General features: G+C 45.4%; 1 protein-coding gene across 1 annotated transcript; it reads left to right on the forward strand.

Annotated features, from left to right (window-relative positions):
• Positions 1–301: 301 nt before the first annotated feature.
• Positions 302–13,368, forward strand: LOC135536116 (polypyrimidine tract-binding protein 3-like). Its single transcript, XM_064962509.1, has 4 exons — positions 302–488; positions 862–972; positions 7,189–7,363; positions 13,229–13,368. The coding sequence occupies exons 1-4, from the start codon at positions 369–371 to the stop codon at positions 13,351–13,353; spliced, it is 531 nt and encodes a 176-aa protein (XP_064818581.1). The 5' UTR covers positions 302–368; the 3' UTR covers positions 13,354–13,368.
• The last annotated feature ends 228 nt before the right edge of the window (positions 13,369–13,596 follow it).

Below are 13,596 nucleotides of genomic sequence, written 5' to 3' on the forward strand. Positions count from 1 at the left end.
TGACAATATATTATTTAGTTATTGTATATCATATGATTATTGTTTTCTTAGGGTGTTAAACCCAACATCCCCCTCTCTTCTCCACTCTCCCTCTCTTCCCCCTCTCCTCCTCTCTTCCCCCTCTCCTCTCCTCCCCCTCCTTCTCCACTCTCCTCCTCTCTTCCCCTCTCTTCCTCCTCTACTCCCCCCTTCTCCGCTCTCCTCCTCTCTTCCCCCTCTCTTCCTCCTCTCCTCCCCCTCTCCTCCTCTCCCTCCACTCTCCTCCCTCTCTTCCTCCACTCTCCTCCCTCTCTTCCCCTCTCTACTCCTTTCCCCAACAGAGAGCTCAGGCAGCGTTGCAGGCAGTCAACGCAGTGCATTCTGGGAACATGGCGTTGGGCGGTTCAGCATCGGGCAGTGATGGAGCCTTGATGCCAGGACAGAGCCCCGTGCTGCGCATCATTGTAGAAAACCTCTTCTACCCTGTATCACTGGAGGTCCTACACCAGGTAACCCTGACCCCTGACCTCTAACCTCTTCTGCCCTGTATCACTGAAGGTCCTACACCAGGTAACCCTGACCTCTAACCTCTTCTACCCTGTATCACTGTAGGTCCTACACCAGGTAACCCTGACATCTGACCTCTAACCTCTTTTACCCTGTATCACTGGAGGTGTTGCACCATTGCACTATGGCTCTATCTCAATAGTCCCTCCCTTTGACCTTCTCCGAATGCTCTTTGAGAAGATGCGGAGAGAGGAATCAAGGAAAGATGAATTGAGAGGAGCCCAGATCATAACACAGAATACTGAATGAGATTATGGTGCTAAGTAGCTTAAGATAAATTTTTATATGAACTTGGTTTTTGTTTTGTCTCCATAGATCTTCTCTAAGTTCGGGACGGTCCTGAAGATCATCACTTTCACCAAGAACAACCAGTTCCAGGCCCTGCTACAATATGCTGACCCGATAAATGCCCACCACGCCAAAGTGGTACGTACTGACTCTATAAATGCCCACCACACCAGTGGTACATACTGACTCTATAAATTCCCACCACACCAGTGGTACATACTGACTCTATAAATGCCCACCACACCAGTGGTACGTACTGACTCTATAAATGCCAACCACGCCAAAGTGGTAGGTACTGACTCTATAAATGCCAACCACACCAGTGGTACGTACTGACTCTATAAATGCCCACCACGCCAAAGTGGTACGTACTGACTCTATAAATGCCCACCACACCAAAGTGGTACGTACTGACTCTATAAATGCCCACCACGCCAAAGTGGTAGGTACTGACTCTATAAATGCCAACCACACCAGTGGTATATACTGACTCTATAAATGCCCACCACGCCAAAGTGGTACGTACTGACTCTATAAATGCCAACCACACCAGTGGTATATACTGACTCTATAAATGCCAACCACACCAGTGGTATATACTGACTCTATAAATGCCAACCACACCAAAGTGGTAGGTACTGACTCTATAAATGCCAACCACGCCAAAGTGGTAGGTACTGACTCTATAAATGCCAACCACACCAGTGGTAGGTACTGACTCTATAAATGCCAACCACACCAGTGGTACGTACTGACTCTATAAATGCCAACCACGCCAAAGTGGTAGGTACTGACTCTATAAATGCCCACCACACCAGTGGTACATACTGACTCTATAAATTCCCACCACACCAGTGGTACATACTGACTCTATAAATGCCCACCACACCAGTGGTACGTACTGACTCTATAAATGCCAACCACGCCAAAGTGGTAGGTACTGACTCTATAAATGCCAACCACACCAGTGGTACGTACTGACTCTATAAATGCCCACCACGCCAAAGTGGTACGTACTGACTCTATAAATGCCCACCACACCAAAGTGGTACGTACTGACTCTATAAATGCCCACCACGCCAAAGTGGTAGGTACTGACTCTATAAATGCCAACCACACCAGTGGTATATACTGACTCTATAAATGCCCACCACGCCAAAGTGGTACGTACTGACTCTATAAATGCCAACCACACCAGTGGTATATACTGACTCTATAAATGCCAACCACACCAGTGGTATATACTGACTCTATAAATGCCAACCACACCAAAGTGGTAGGTACTGACTCTATAAATGCCAACCACACCAAAGTGATAGGTACTGACTCTATAAATGCCAACCACACCAGTGGTACATACTGACTCTATAAATGCCCACCACACCAGTGGTACGTACTGACTCTATAAATGCCAACCACACCAAAGTGGTACATACTGACTCTATAAATGCCCACCACACCAGTGGTACGTACTGACTCTATAAATGCCCACCACACCAGTGGTACGTACTGACTCTATAAATGCCAACCACACCAAAGTGGTACATACTGACTCTATAAATGCCCACCACACCAGTGGTACGTACTGACTCTATAAATGCCCACCACACCAGTGGTACGTACTGACTCTATAAATGCCAACCACACCAGTGGTATATACTGACTCTATAAATGCCAACCACACCAAAGTGGTAGGGTACTGACTCTATAATGCCAACCACCAAAAGTGTACGTACTGACTCTATAAATGCCAACCACACCAGTGGTATATACTGACTCTATAAATGCCAACCACACCAAAGTGGTAGGTACTGACTCTATAAATGCCAACCACACCAAAGTGATAGGTACTGACTCTATAAATGCCAACCACACCAGTGGTACATACTGACTCTATAAATGCCCACCACACCAGTGGTACGTACTGACTCTATAAATGCCAACCACACCAAAGTGGTACATACTGACTCTATAAATGCCCACCACACCAGTGAATGCGTACTGACTCTATAAATGCCCACCACACCAGTGGTACGTACTGACTCTATAAATGCCAACCACACCAAAGTGGTACATACTGACTCTATAAATGCCCACCACACCAGTGGTACGTGCTGACTCTATAAATGCCCACCACACCAGTGGTACGTACTGACTCTATAAATGCCAACCACACCAGTGGTACGTACTGACTCTATAAATGCCAACCACACCAGTGGTACGTACTGACTCTATAAATGCCCACCACACCAAAGTGGTAGGTACTGACTCTATAAATGACCACCACACCAGTGGTACGTACTGACTCTATAAATGCCCACCACACCAAAGTGGTAGGTACTGACTCTATAAATGCCCACCACACCAGTGGTACGTACTGACTCTATAAATGCCAACCACACCAAAGTGGTACATACTGACTCTATAAATGCCCACCACGCCAGTGGTACGTACCTCCTCACATGGGGTGGAAATGGCTAGGCTAGGTCTTTGGCTAGGTCTCTGGCTAGGTCCTTGGCTTAGTATTTGGCTTGGTCTCTGGCTAGGTCTCTGGGTAGGTCTCTGGGTAGGCCTCTGGCTTGGTCTTTGGCTAGGCATTTGGCTAGGTATTTGGCCAGGTCTTTGGCTAGGTCTTTGGCTAGGTCTTTGGCTAGGTATTTGGCTAGTTATTTGGCTAGGTCTTTGGCTAGGTCTTTGGCTAGGTCTTGGGTAGGCCTCTGGCTAGGTCTTTGGCTAGGTCTTGGGTAGGCCTCTGGCTAGGTCTTTGGCTAAGTCTTTGGCTAGATCTTTGGCTAGGTCTTGGGTAGGCCTCTGGCTTGGTCTTTGGCAAGGTATTTGGCTAGGTCTTTGGCTAGGTATTTGGCTAGGTCTTTGGCTAGGTATTTGGCTAGTTCTTTGGCTAGGTCTAGGTCTTTGGCTAGGTCTTTGGCTAGATATTTGGCTAGGTCTTTGGCTAGGTCTTTGGCTAGGCATTTGGCTAGGTATTTGGCCAGGTCTTTGGCTAGGTCTTTGGCTAGGTCTTTGGCTAGGTCTTTGGCTAGGTCTTGGCTAGGTCTTTAATAGGTCTTGGGTAGGTCTCTGGCTAGGTCTTTGGCTAGGTCTTTGGCTAGGTATTTCTTTTACAGTCTTGCAGTAGGCCTCTGGCTTGGTCTTTGGCTAGGTATTTGGCTAGGTCTTTGGCTAGGTCTAGGTCTTTGGCTAGGTCTTTGGCTAGGTATTTGGATGTCAGACAACCTGATGTAACTGTGAGGAATAGCACAGCTCTAAAACATCACGAAGCAGTCAGAAGAGGCAGGAGAGAGCATAACAAAGATCTCATCCTGAAGCCGGATCTAGCCCTGTCTATTTCTGTCCTGATGTGTTTGTCTATAATTCTGTCCTGATGTGTTTGGATAAAAATCATTAAAATAATATCAGATATATTCCCTCTCAGCTCAGTTTAGCCCAGATAAGTCTTGGTCTCCATTACAACCTCTTGGTTCTATCAATCTAGCCTTTTGGTCTTTTTTCCAATACATCCCAATACAACCCCCAACCATGCTGTAAACCAAATACAACCCCAACCATGCTGTATCAAATTAGATTGGTCACATATTTAGCAGATGTTATGTGTGTAGCAAACATTACCCAAACACGCTTCAGTCTAGCTTGAACATGAAGGGAATCAGAGCTCCGACTGAGGACTTGATAAAAAAAACATACCTTACTCCAGGACACTTCAACAGGTCACTATTCCAAAATAAAGAAAATGAGCACTCGGTTTCGTCATAGACGTGTGTTTGGACGAGAGATTGACGATGTGTTTTATGCTGCCTGGCCTCCTCCATCTTCATGCAACACCTGGCTGAAGCTAGAGGCACAAATCTCAAATCACACACACCAGCCACCAGTGTTGTAGTCGAGTCACTAAAACCCAAGGCCAATTCGAGCCACGAGTCCCTATGCCTGAAGTCAGTAAGTGAAGTTCCCGAGTCCCCAATGGTCAGGTCACGAGTCGAGTCCATCAATTTATAATAGGTCTTATTATGCAATTGTTTCTAGTCGCCACCAGATGGCAGTATATCACCACTCCCTCATGAAAAGACCCAACTAATTTACTATTCATCACTAACCTCACAGGTTCTACTCAATGCCTGTGTTTCACTACTTATTTACTACAGAAATTAATGGTAATTCAGGCTCTCAGCTAATTTTTTGTAAATGCCCACTGACATTGTTTTATTGTAGAGTTATAACCAAGGGAGAAGAATAAATGCTTGTGATTAGGAAACTCATTAGGACTAACTTCAGCCACAACGTCCAGGGGAGAGCACGCTTTACCACTAAGGGACAGTTTAGTTGGGTCAACGTGGTTCCGCTTTGTTTGTTTCAGTAGCATGAATCATTCCTGTTCAGACCAAGGTGAAGAACGGAATAATTGAAGGAATGAATCCAAGCCTCACTTATCACCTGTGGACGGTGGGGGCTTCCAGCCAAGACACAGATTTAATTTGCTTTGTATCTGCATCTGATGGTCATGGTACTTCCAAGAGAAACTGCGAACAAAAAAAAGCCCCCCAGGTCAAATCATGACGTTGTTGATCTTCAGGTCTGATAGTCAGGGCTCTAGAAAGATGCCAGAGTTTCCAACTTAGAATTCCAAGTTGGATGACTGTTCAAAATTATTTTCCCAGTCAGGTCGTGTTTTTTTAGAGTTTCTAGTTGTCTTGAAACACACTGAAGTCGGAAGTGAAAGATTTCCGAGTTCCCAGTTGTTTTGAACACGGCATTTGTCTCAGCGGAGGAGGGAGCCTCTCATGGTCCCTGCTCTCTCCTTGCTTTCCTCCGGTGAGACTGGCCAGAGAGACACCGTCTTCCACCTGATGGCAAAGCTCCAGCCGCACTGCATCTGCCTCAAATTCATAGCCACATGTTTGGTGATCGACTAGGAATGCCTTGAAGATCGACCAGGTTGGCGACCACTGTCCTACAGGTTCTTACCTTTTGAGCTATTCCCTTTTTTGCTTCTGATGAACAACAAAGGTTACACGCCCTGTGTCCAGTGCAAGTTTTTTGAGGGAGGGGGTTGGGGGATGAGGGGGTGAGATGGAGAGGTGGAGCAGTCACCCTGGATGGACTGCTCTACAGAGCTTGTTGTTCTATATTCTCTGAGTGGTACAGTAACTGCTCTACAGAGGAGCTTGATGTTCTATATTCTCTGAGTGGTACAGTAACTGCCTGAGTGGTACAGTAACTGCTCTATGGAGGAGCTTGTTGTTCTATATTCTCTGAGTGGTACAGTAACTGCTGCTCTACGGAGGAGCTTGTTGTTCTATATTCTCTGAGTGGTACAGTAACTGCTCTACGGAGGAGCTTGTTGTTCTATATTCTCTGAGTGGTACAGTAACTGCTCTACGGAGGAGCTTGTTGTTCTATATTCTCTGAGTGGTACAGTAACTGCCCTACGGAGGAGCTTGATGTTCTATATTCTCTGAGTGGTACAGTAACTGCTCTACAGAGGAGCTTGTTGTTCTATATTCTCTGAGTGGTACAGTAACTGCTCTCAGAGGAGCTTGTTGTTCTATATTCTCTGAGTGGTACAGTATTGCTCAGAGGAGCTTGTTGTTCTATATTCTCTGAGTGGTACAGTAACTGCTCTACAGAGGAGCTTGTTGTTCTATATTCTCTGAGGGGTACAGTAACTGCTCTACAGAGGAGCTTGTTGTTCTATATTCTCTGAGTGGTACAGTAACTGCTCTACAGAGGAGCTTGTTGTTCTATATTCTCTGAGTGGTACAGTAACTGCTGCTCTACGGAGGAGCTTGTTGTTCTATATTCTCTGAGTGGTACAGTAACTGCTCTACGGAGGAGCTTGTTGTTCTATATTCTCTGAGTGATACAGTAACTGCTCTACAGAGGAGCTTGATGTTCTATATTCTCTGAGTGGTACAGTAACTGCTCTGGAGGAGCTTGTTGTTCTATATTCTCTGAGTGGTACAGTAACTGCTCTGGAGAGCTTGATGTTCACCATATTTATACAGTGAATTTTTGTCAACTCATGAAAGTGACCATATTATAATATTACTGTCATTTCCTTCTAGATGTTAAACACTGTGGTTTTCTGATGATGGGAGAAGTTATTTGTCCCTCTGTGCACTCCACTTTAAAAGGGCAATTCGTTCTTCACGAGGACCATGTCTTTCTCTACGTCTCAGTTTATGGAGGTCTGAGAGATATTAAAACATAACTGTGTGCCAGTTACCATGAAATTCTTTACACAATTCTGAATACTTTGGTATACAATTGGACCAATGAAATTCTGTCCTTTTCAATTGGTTGATCTAACACCCTTTCTGTTTGTCTGTCTCTCTCTAGACTTTGGATGGCCAGAACATCTATAACGCGTGCTGCACTCTGCGTGTGGAGTTCTCCAAGCTGACCAGCCTGAATGTGAAGTACAACAACGACAAGAGCCGAGACTTCACCCGCCTGGACCTTCCCTCTGGAGACGGACAGCCCACCATGGACCCTGCTATGACCGGCGCCTTCGGTGAGACCAACGACTCTCATTACTTAGACCAGGAACACTTAGAATGTCACTCTTAGCCCACCATGGACCCTGCTATGACCGGCGCCTTCGGTGAGACCAACGACTCTCATTACTTAGACCAGGAACACTTAGAATGTCACTCTTAGCCCACCATGGACCCTGCTATGACCGGCGCCTTCGGTGAGACCAACGACGCTCATTACTTAGACCAGGAACACTTAGAATGTCAACTCTTAGCCCACCATGGACCCTGCTATGACCGGCGCTTCGGTGAGACCAACGACGCTCATTACTTAGACCAGGAACACTTAGAATGTCACTCTTAGCCCACCATGGACCCTGCTATGACCGGCGCCTTCGGTGAGACCAACGACTCTCATTACTTAGACCAGGAACACTTAGAATGTCACTCTTAGCCCACCATGGACCCTGCTATGACCGGCGCTTTCGGTGAGACCAACGACGCTCATTACTTAGACCAGGAACACTTAGCATGTCAACACTTAGCCCACCATGGACCCTGCTATGACCGGCGCCTTCGGTGAGACCACAGTTATTACTAAGACCAAGAACAGTTAGAATGTCACTCTTAGCCCACCATGGACCCTGCTATGACCGGCGCCTTCGGTGAGACCAACGACGCTCATTACTTAGACCAGGAACACTTAGCATGTCAACACTTAGCCCACCATGGACCCTGCTATGACCGGCGCCTTCGGTGAGACCACAGTTATTACTAAGACCAAGAACAGTTTTCCCATAATGTCACTCTTAGCCCCCCATGCTAAACAGTCTCATCCACTTCCTGTCTGTCCCCTTCACCCTTCCTCTCTGTCCATTCCATGTCCTGTCTGTCCCCTTCACCCTTCCTATCTGTCCATTCCATGTCCTGTCTGACCCCCTTCCTCTCTGTCCATTCCATGTTCTGTCTGTCCCCTTCACCCTTCCTATCTGTCCATTCCATGTCCTGTCTGTCCCCTTCACCCTTCCTATCTGTCCATTCCATGTCCTGTCTGTCCCCTTCACCCTTCCTCTCTGTCCGTTCCATGTCCTGTCTGTCCCCTTCACCCTTCCTCTCTGTCCGTTCCATGTCCTGTCTGTCCCCTTCACCCTTCCTATCTGTCCATTCCATGTCCTGTCTGTCCCCTTCACCCTTCCTCTCTGTCCATTCCATGTCCTGTCTGTCCCCTTCACCCTTCTTCTCTGTCCATTCCATGTCCTGTCTGTCCCCTTCACATCTGTCCATTCCATGTCCTGTCTGTCCCCTTTACTGTCTCCTCCCTCTGTCTCATTCACAACTCGTCCAATTAGCTACTATTCTCACTCTATATAAAGCTCCTTGTGGAACTGTGACGTCAACGAATGAGTCCTGGTGAAGGGTATAGATTGTTCGACAATACCCTGTCATCCATCTCCTGCACGGTTTAATGGTTATTCTGTTTACGGTTGAAAACTCTACCTCTTATCAGTGTTGTTGTGTTGGCTGATTTGGGTAAATAATTTCCCTTAGAATGATGTGATTTCTCCTATTAATGCCATTTTAAAATGGTTCATTCCTAGCCAGGGACGTTGTGGATGTCTGTTGTTGGTTGGCTGGTTCCCTGGCTGATGATGATGATGGTGATGATGATGATGGTGTTCCTGTGTGTCTATGTGATGTTAATGCTATCAGCCTAGAGCACACTGCAGCACACATACATCAAAGAGAAATCTGGTCTTTTTATCATTCGATACAAAGGCCACAAAGGCCACGTTGTTCTACTGCCCACAGAACTGAGCCGCTGCTCAGTGTGTGTGTGTGTGTGTGTGTGTGTGTGTGTGTGTGTGTGTGTGTGTGTTTTCTCAGTATCTCCAGCAACCCTCTGTTCAGCTCTTCTGCTCTTCTGATTTATAAAGCAGCCTGGAACAACAAGATGCACCACCACCCACCCCCTTTCTAATCACACACACACACACACACACACACACACACACACACACACACACACACACACACACACACACACACACACACACACACACACACAGCACACTACGCCCAAAGATGGATTATTGCTGGATGAATTCACCATTATTAAACCAACGATGCCCCAAGGAGTGAGTGGTGTGGTGATGTCCCATTAAACTGTGATGTCCCATTAAACCGTGATGTCCCATTATTAAACCGTGATGTCCCATTATTAAACCGTGATGTCCCATTATTAAACCGTGATGTCCCATTATTAAACCGTGATGTCCCATTAAACCGTGATGTCCCATTATTAAACCGTGATGTCCCATTGTTAAACCGTGATGTCCCATTAAACCGTGATGTCCCATTATTAAACCGTGATGTCCATTATTAAACCGTGATGTCCCATTATTAAACCGTGATGTCCCATTAAACCGTGATGTCCCATTAAACCGTGATGTCCCATTATTAAACCGTGATGTCCCATTATTAAACCGTGATGTCCCATTATTAAACCGTGATGTCCCATTAAACTGTGATGTCCCATTAAACTGTGATGTCCCATTATTAAACCGTGATGTCCCATTAAACCGTGATGTCCCATTAAACTGTGATGTCCCATTATTAAACCGTGATGTCCCATTATTAAACCGTGATGTCCCATTATTAAACCGTGATGTCCCATTATTAAACCGTGATGTCCCATTAAACTGTGATGTCCCATTATTAAACCGTGATGTCCCATTATTAAACTGTGATGTCCCATTATTAAACCGTGATGTCCCATTATTAAACCGTGATGTCCCATTATTAAACCGTGATGTCCCATTATTAAACCGTGATGTCCCATTATTAAACTGTGATGTCCCATTAAACCGTGATGTCCCATTATTAAACTGTGATGTCCCATTATTAAACCGTGATGTCCCATTAAACCGTGATGTCCCATTATTAAACCGTGATGTCCCATTAAACCGTGATGTCCCATTAAACTGTGATGTCCCATTAAACCGTGATGTCCCATTATTAAACCGTGATGTCCCATTATTAAACCGTGATGTCCCATTATTAAACTGTGATGTCCCATTATTAAACCGTGATGTCCCATTATTAAACCGTGATGTCCCATTATTAAACCGTGATGTCCCATTATTAAACCGTGATGTCCCATTATTAAACCGTGATGTCCCATTAAACTGTGATGTCCCATTAAACTGTGATGTCCCATTATTAAACCGTGATGTCCCATTAAACTGTGATGTCCCATTATTAAACCGTGATGTCCCATTGTTAAATCACAGTCAACTGGTTCAACCAACCGTCATCATGTGTTGTTGTTGAAACACCTTGCTCTCTGCTGTCCTGAGGAGGAAACTGGTTGGTTCTGTAGAGTAGAGACTCTCTGTGTCCCAAATGGCTAAATTCCCTATATTGTTCACTATATGGGCACTGGTCAAAAGTAGTGCACTATGTAGGGAATAACGAGCCATTTGGGATGTAACCTAACTCTCCTGTCTGTGAGAGTGAAATGCTTGTATGGACTGAGCCTGTGAACATTCTTCTTTAAGGAACTGTGAACCTTTTAATTTCCTGTACTGCCATTCCAACAACTCTATGAGGAAATGGAAATGCAGTGTGTTCCGTTTGGCATTGCTTTGTGTTGTTTTGAGGGGCAAAAGAACAATGTGTCTTAAGTGAATTTCACAGATTGTAGGGGGCTTGAATTTGGAATCTCAGCTTTGAATATTCAGAATGTTGTGAATGGTTAGTTTTATACAGTAGGGGAGAGTGGGGTAAGTTGATCCACCCTTGTTTTTTGAAAACTTTACACAAAATTAATAATTTGACCAAATATTTAGCAAGATGTCATAATTTCGTGGAGTTTGTGAAGGAGAAACCAGATGGAAAAACTGGTAAGCAAGTTAGGCTCAAAAGATAGTCAAGTCAAAGTCAAAGGATTTACTATTAGAGGATTCATAATGCTTATGGGGCGGCAGGGTAGCCTAGTGGTTAGAGCGTTGGACTAGTAACCGGAAGGTTGCAAGTTCAAAACCCCGAGCTGACAAGGTACAAATCTGTCGTTTCTGCCCCTGAACAGACAGTTAAAATATAGCAAAAAGTATATTTGCAAACTACTGTTCAAAAAGTTTGGGGTCACTTAGAAATGTACTTGTTTTTGAAAAAGAAAAACACAATTGATCAGAAATACAGTGTATGTCACTCTGGTATAAAGGGTCGGGAGACAGGCGAGTAATGTGTAATAGGGTTTATTATTATACCCAAAATTACACACAGCACAGATACTCACACCCACCAACAATTTGTGTAACAATATTCGATAGGACAATGATAAACCAATTACTCATCACTGGGAATAGGGGCCATGTGTGAGTAATGAAAGTTCTGGAGGGATCCGTGACAGTGTTGACATTGTTAATGTAAATTACTATTTTAGCTGAAACAGCAGATTTTTTTATGGAATATCTACATGGGCGTACAGAGGCCCATTATCAGCAACCATCACTCCCACGTGTTCAATAGCACGTTGTGTTAGCTAATCCAAGTTTATCAAAAGGCTAGTTGATCATTAGAAAACCCTTTTGCAATTATGTTAGCACAGCTGTAAACTGTTGTTCTGATTAAAGAAGCAATAAAACTGGCCTTCTTTAGACTAGTTCAGTATCTGGAGCATCAGCATTTGTGGGTTCGATTACAGGCTCAAAATGTCCAGAAATAAAGGCCCTTTCTTCTGAAACTCATCAGTCTATTCTTGTTCTGAGAAATGAGGAGGGGGGGGGGGGGTAATGCGAGAAATTGCCAAAAAGCCATATCTCAGACTGGACAATAAAAATACAATATTAAGATGGGCAAAAGGACACAGACACTGGACAGAGGAACTCTGGTATTTTGTGGGTACTATTTAACGAAGCTGCCAGTTGAGGACTTGAGCATGAACGTGCATCCTCTTAGCTGTGTGGGCTAATATAGTCAAAATGTTTGCCTATAGTGTTTGTTAGGTGTTAAGCCTGTGTTAACAAGTGTTTGTTAGGTGTTAAGGTGTTAAACAAGTGTTTGTTAGGTGTTAAGCCTGTGTTAAACAAGTATATACCCCACTCTCCCCTATGTGTCGTTGTGTGGTCTAAGGCGTGTTTACCCCACTCTCCCCTATGTGTCTTTGTGTGGTCTAAGGCGTGTTTACCCCACTCTCCCCTATGTGTCTTTGTGTGGTCTAAGGCGTGTTTACCCCACTCTCCCCTATGTGTCTTTGTGTGGTCTAAGGCGTGTTTACCCCACTCTCCCCTGTGTCTTTGTGTGGTCTAAGGCGTGTTTACCCCACTCTCCCCTATGTGTCTTTGTGTGGTCTAAGGCGTGTTTACCCCACTCTCCCCTATGTGTCGTTGTGTGGTCTAAGGCGTGTTTACCCCACTCTCCCCTATGTGTCTTTGTGTGGTCTAAGGAGTGTTTACCCCACTCTCCCCTATGTGTCTTTGTGTGGTCTAAGGCGTGTTTACCCCACTCTCCCCTATGTGTCTTTGTGTGGTCTAAGGAGTGTTTACCCCACTCTCCCCTATGTGTCTTTGTGTGGTCTAAGGCGTGTTTACCCCACTCTCCCCTATGTGTCTTTGTGTGGTCTAAGGAGTGTTTACCCCACTCTCCCCTATGTGTCTTTGTGTGGTCTAAGGCGTGTTTACCCCACTCTCCCCTATGTGTCTTTGTGTGGTCTAAGGAGTGTTTACCCCACTCTCCCCTATGTGTCTTTGTGTGGTCTAAGGCGTGTTTACCCCACTCTCCCCTATGTATCTTTGTGTGGTCTAAGGAGTGTTTCGACTGATTTGCTCTTTGGGGTTTAGGGTGGGTTAAAAAGGCTTTATAATACACACTTGATTAATTGATTGATTGATTTGTGTCTCCAGGTGCTCCAGGTATCATCTCTTCGCCTTATGCTGGAGCAGCAGGTTTTTGCCCCACGATCGGATTCTCCCAAGCAGGTAGGTCCCCCCCACTATCACCCTCCTCCTGCCCCATATCCCCTATATAGGTAGGTCCCCCCCACTATCACCCTCCTCCTGCCCCATACCCCCTATATAGGTAGGTCCCCCCCCACTATCACCCTCCTCCTGCCCCATACCCCCTATATAGGTAGGTCCCCCCACTATCACCCTCCTCCTGCCCCATATCCCCCTATATAGGTAGGTCCCCCCACTATCACCCTCCTCCTGCCCCATATCCCCTATATAGGTAGGTCCCCCCACTATCACCCTCCTCCTGCCCCATATCCCCT

This window comes from Oncorhynchus masou, unplaced genomic scaffold (genome assembly GCF_036934945.1).
Source record: "Oncorhynchus masou masou isolate Uvic2021 unplaced genomic scaffold, UVic_Omas_1.1 unplaced_scaffold_5595, whole genome shotgun sequence".
Lineage (NCBI taxonomy): Eukaryota > Metazoa > Chordata > Actinopteri > Salmoniformes > Salmonidae > Oncorhynchus > Oncorhynchus masou.

Excerpts from the sequence above, each read along its gene's own strand:
- LOC135536116 (XM_064962509.1), top strand. The coding sequence starts at position 369 with ATGGCGTTGGGCGGTTCAGCATCGGGCAGTGATGGAGCCTTGATGCCA. Across the intron at positions 973-7,188 it reads ATGCCCACCACGCCAAAGTG|ACTTTGGATGGCCAGAACAT; the intron begins GTACGTACTGAC and ends GTCTCTCTCTAG. Across the intron at positions 7,364-13,228 it reads TGCTATGACCGGCGCCTTCG|GTGCTCCAGGTATCATCTCT; the intron begins GTGAGACCAACG and ends TTGTGTCTCCAG.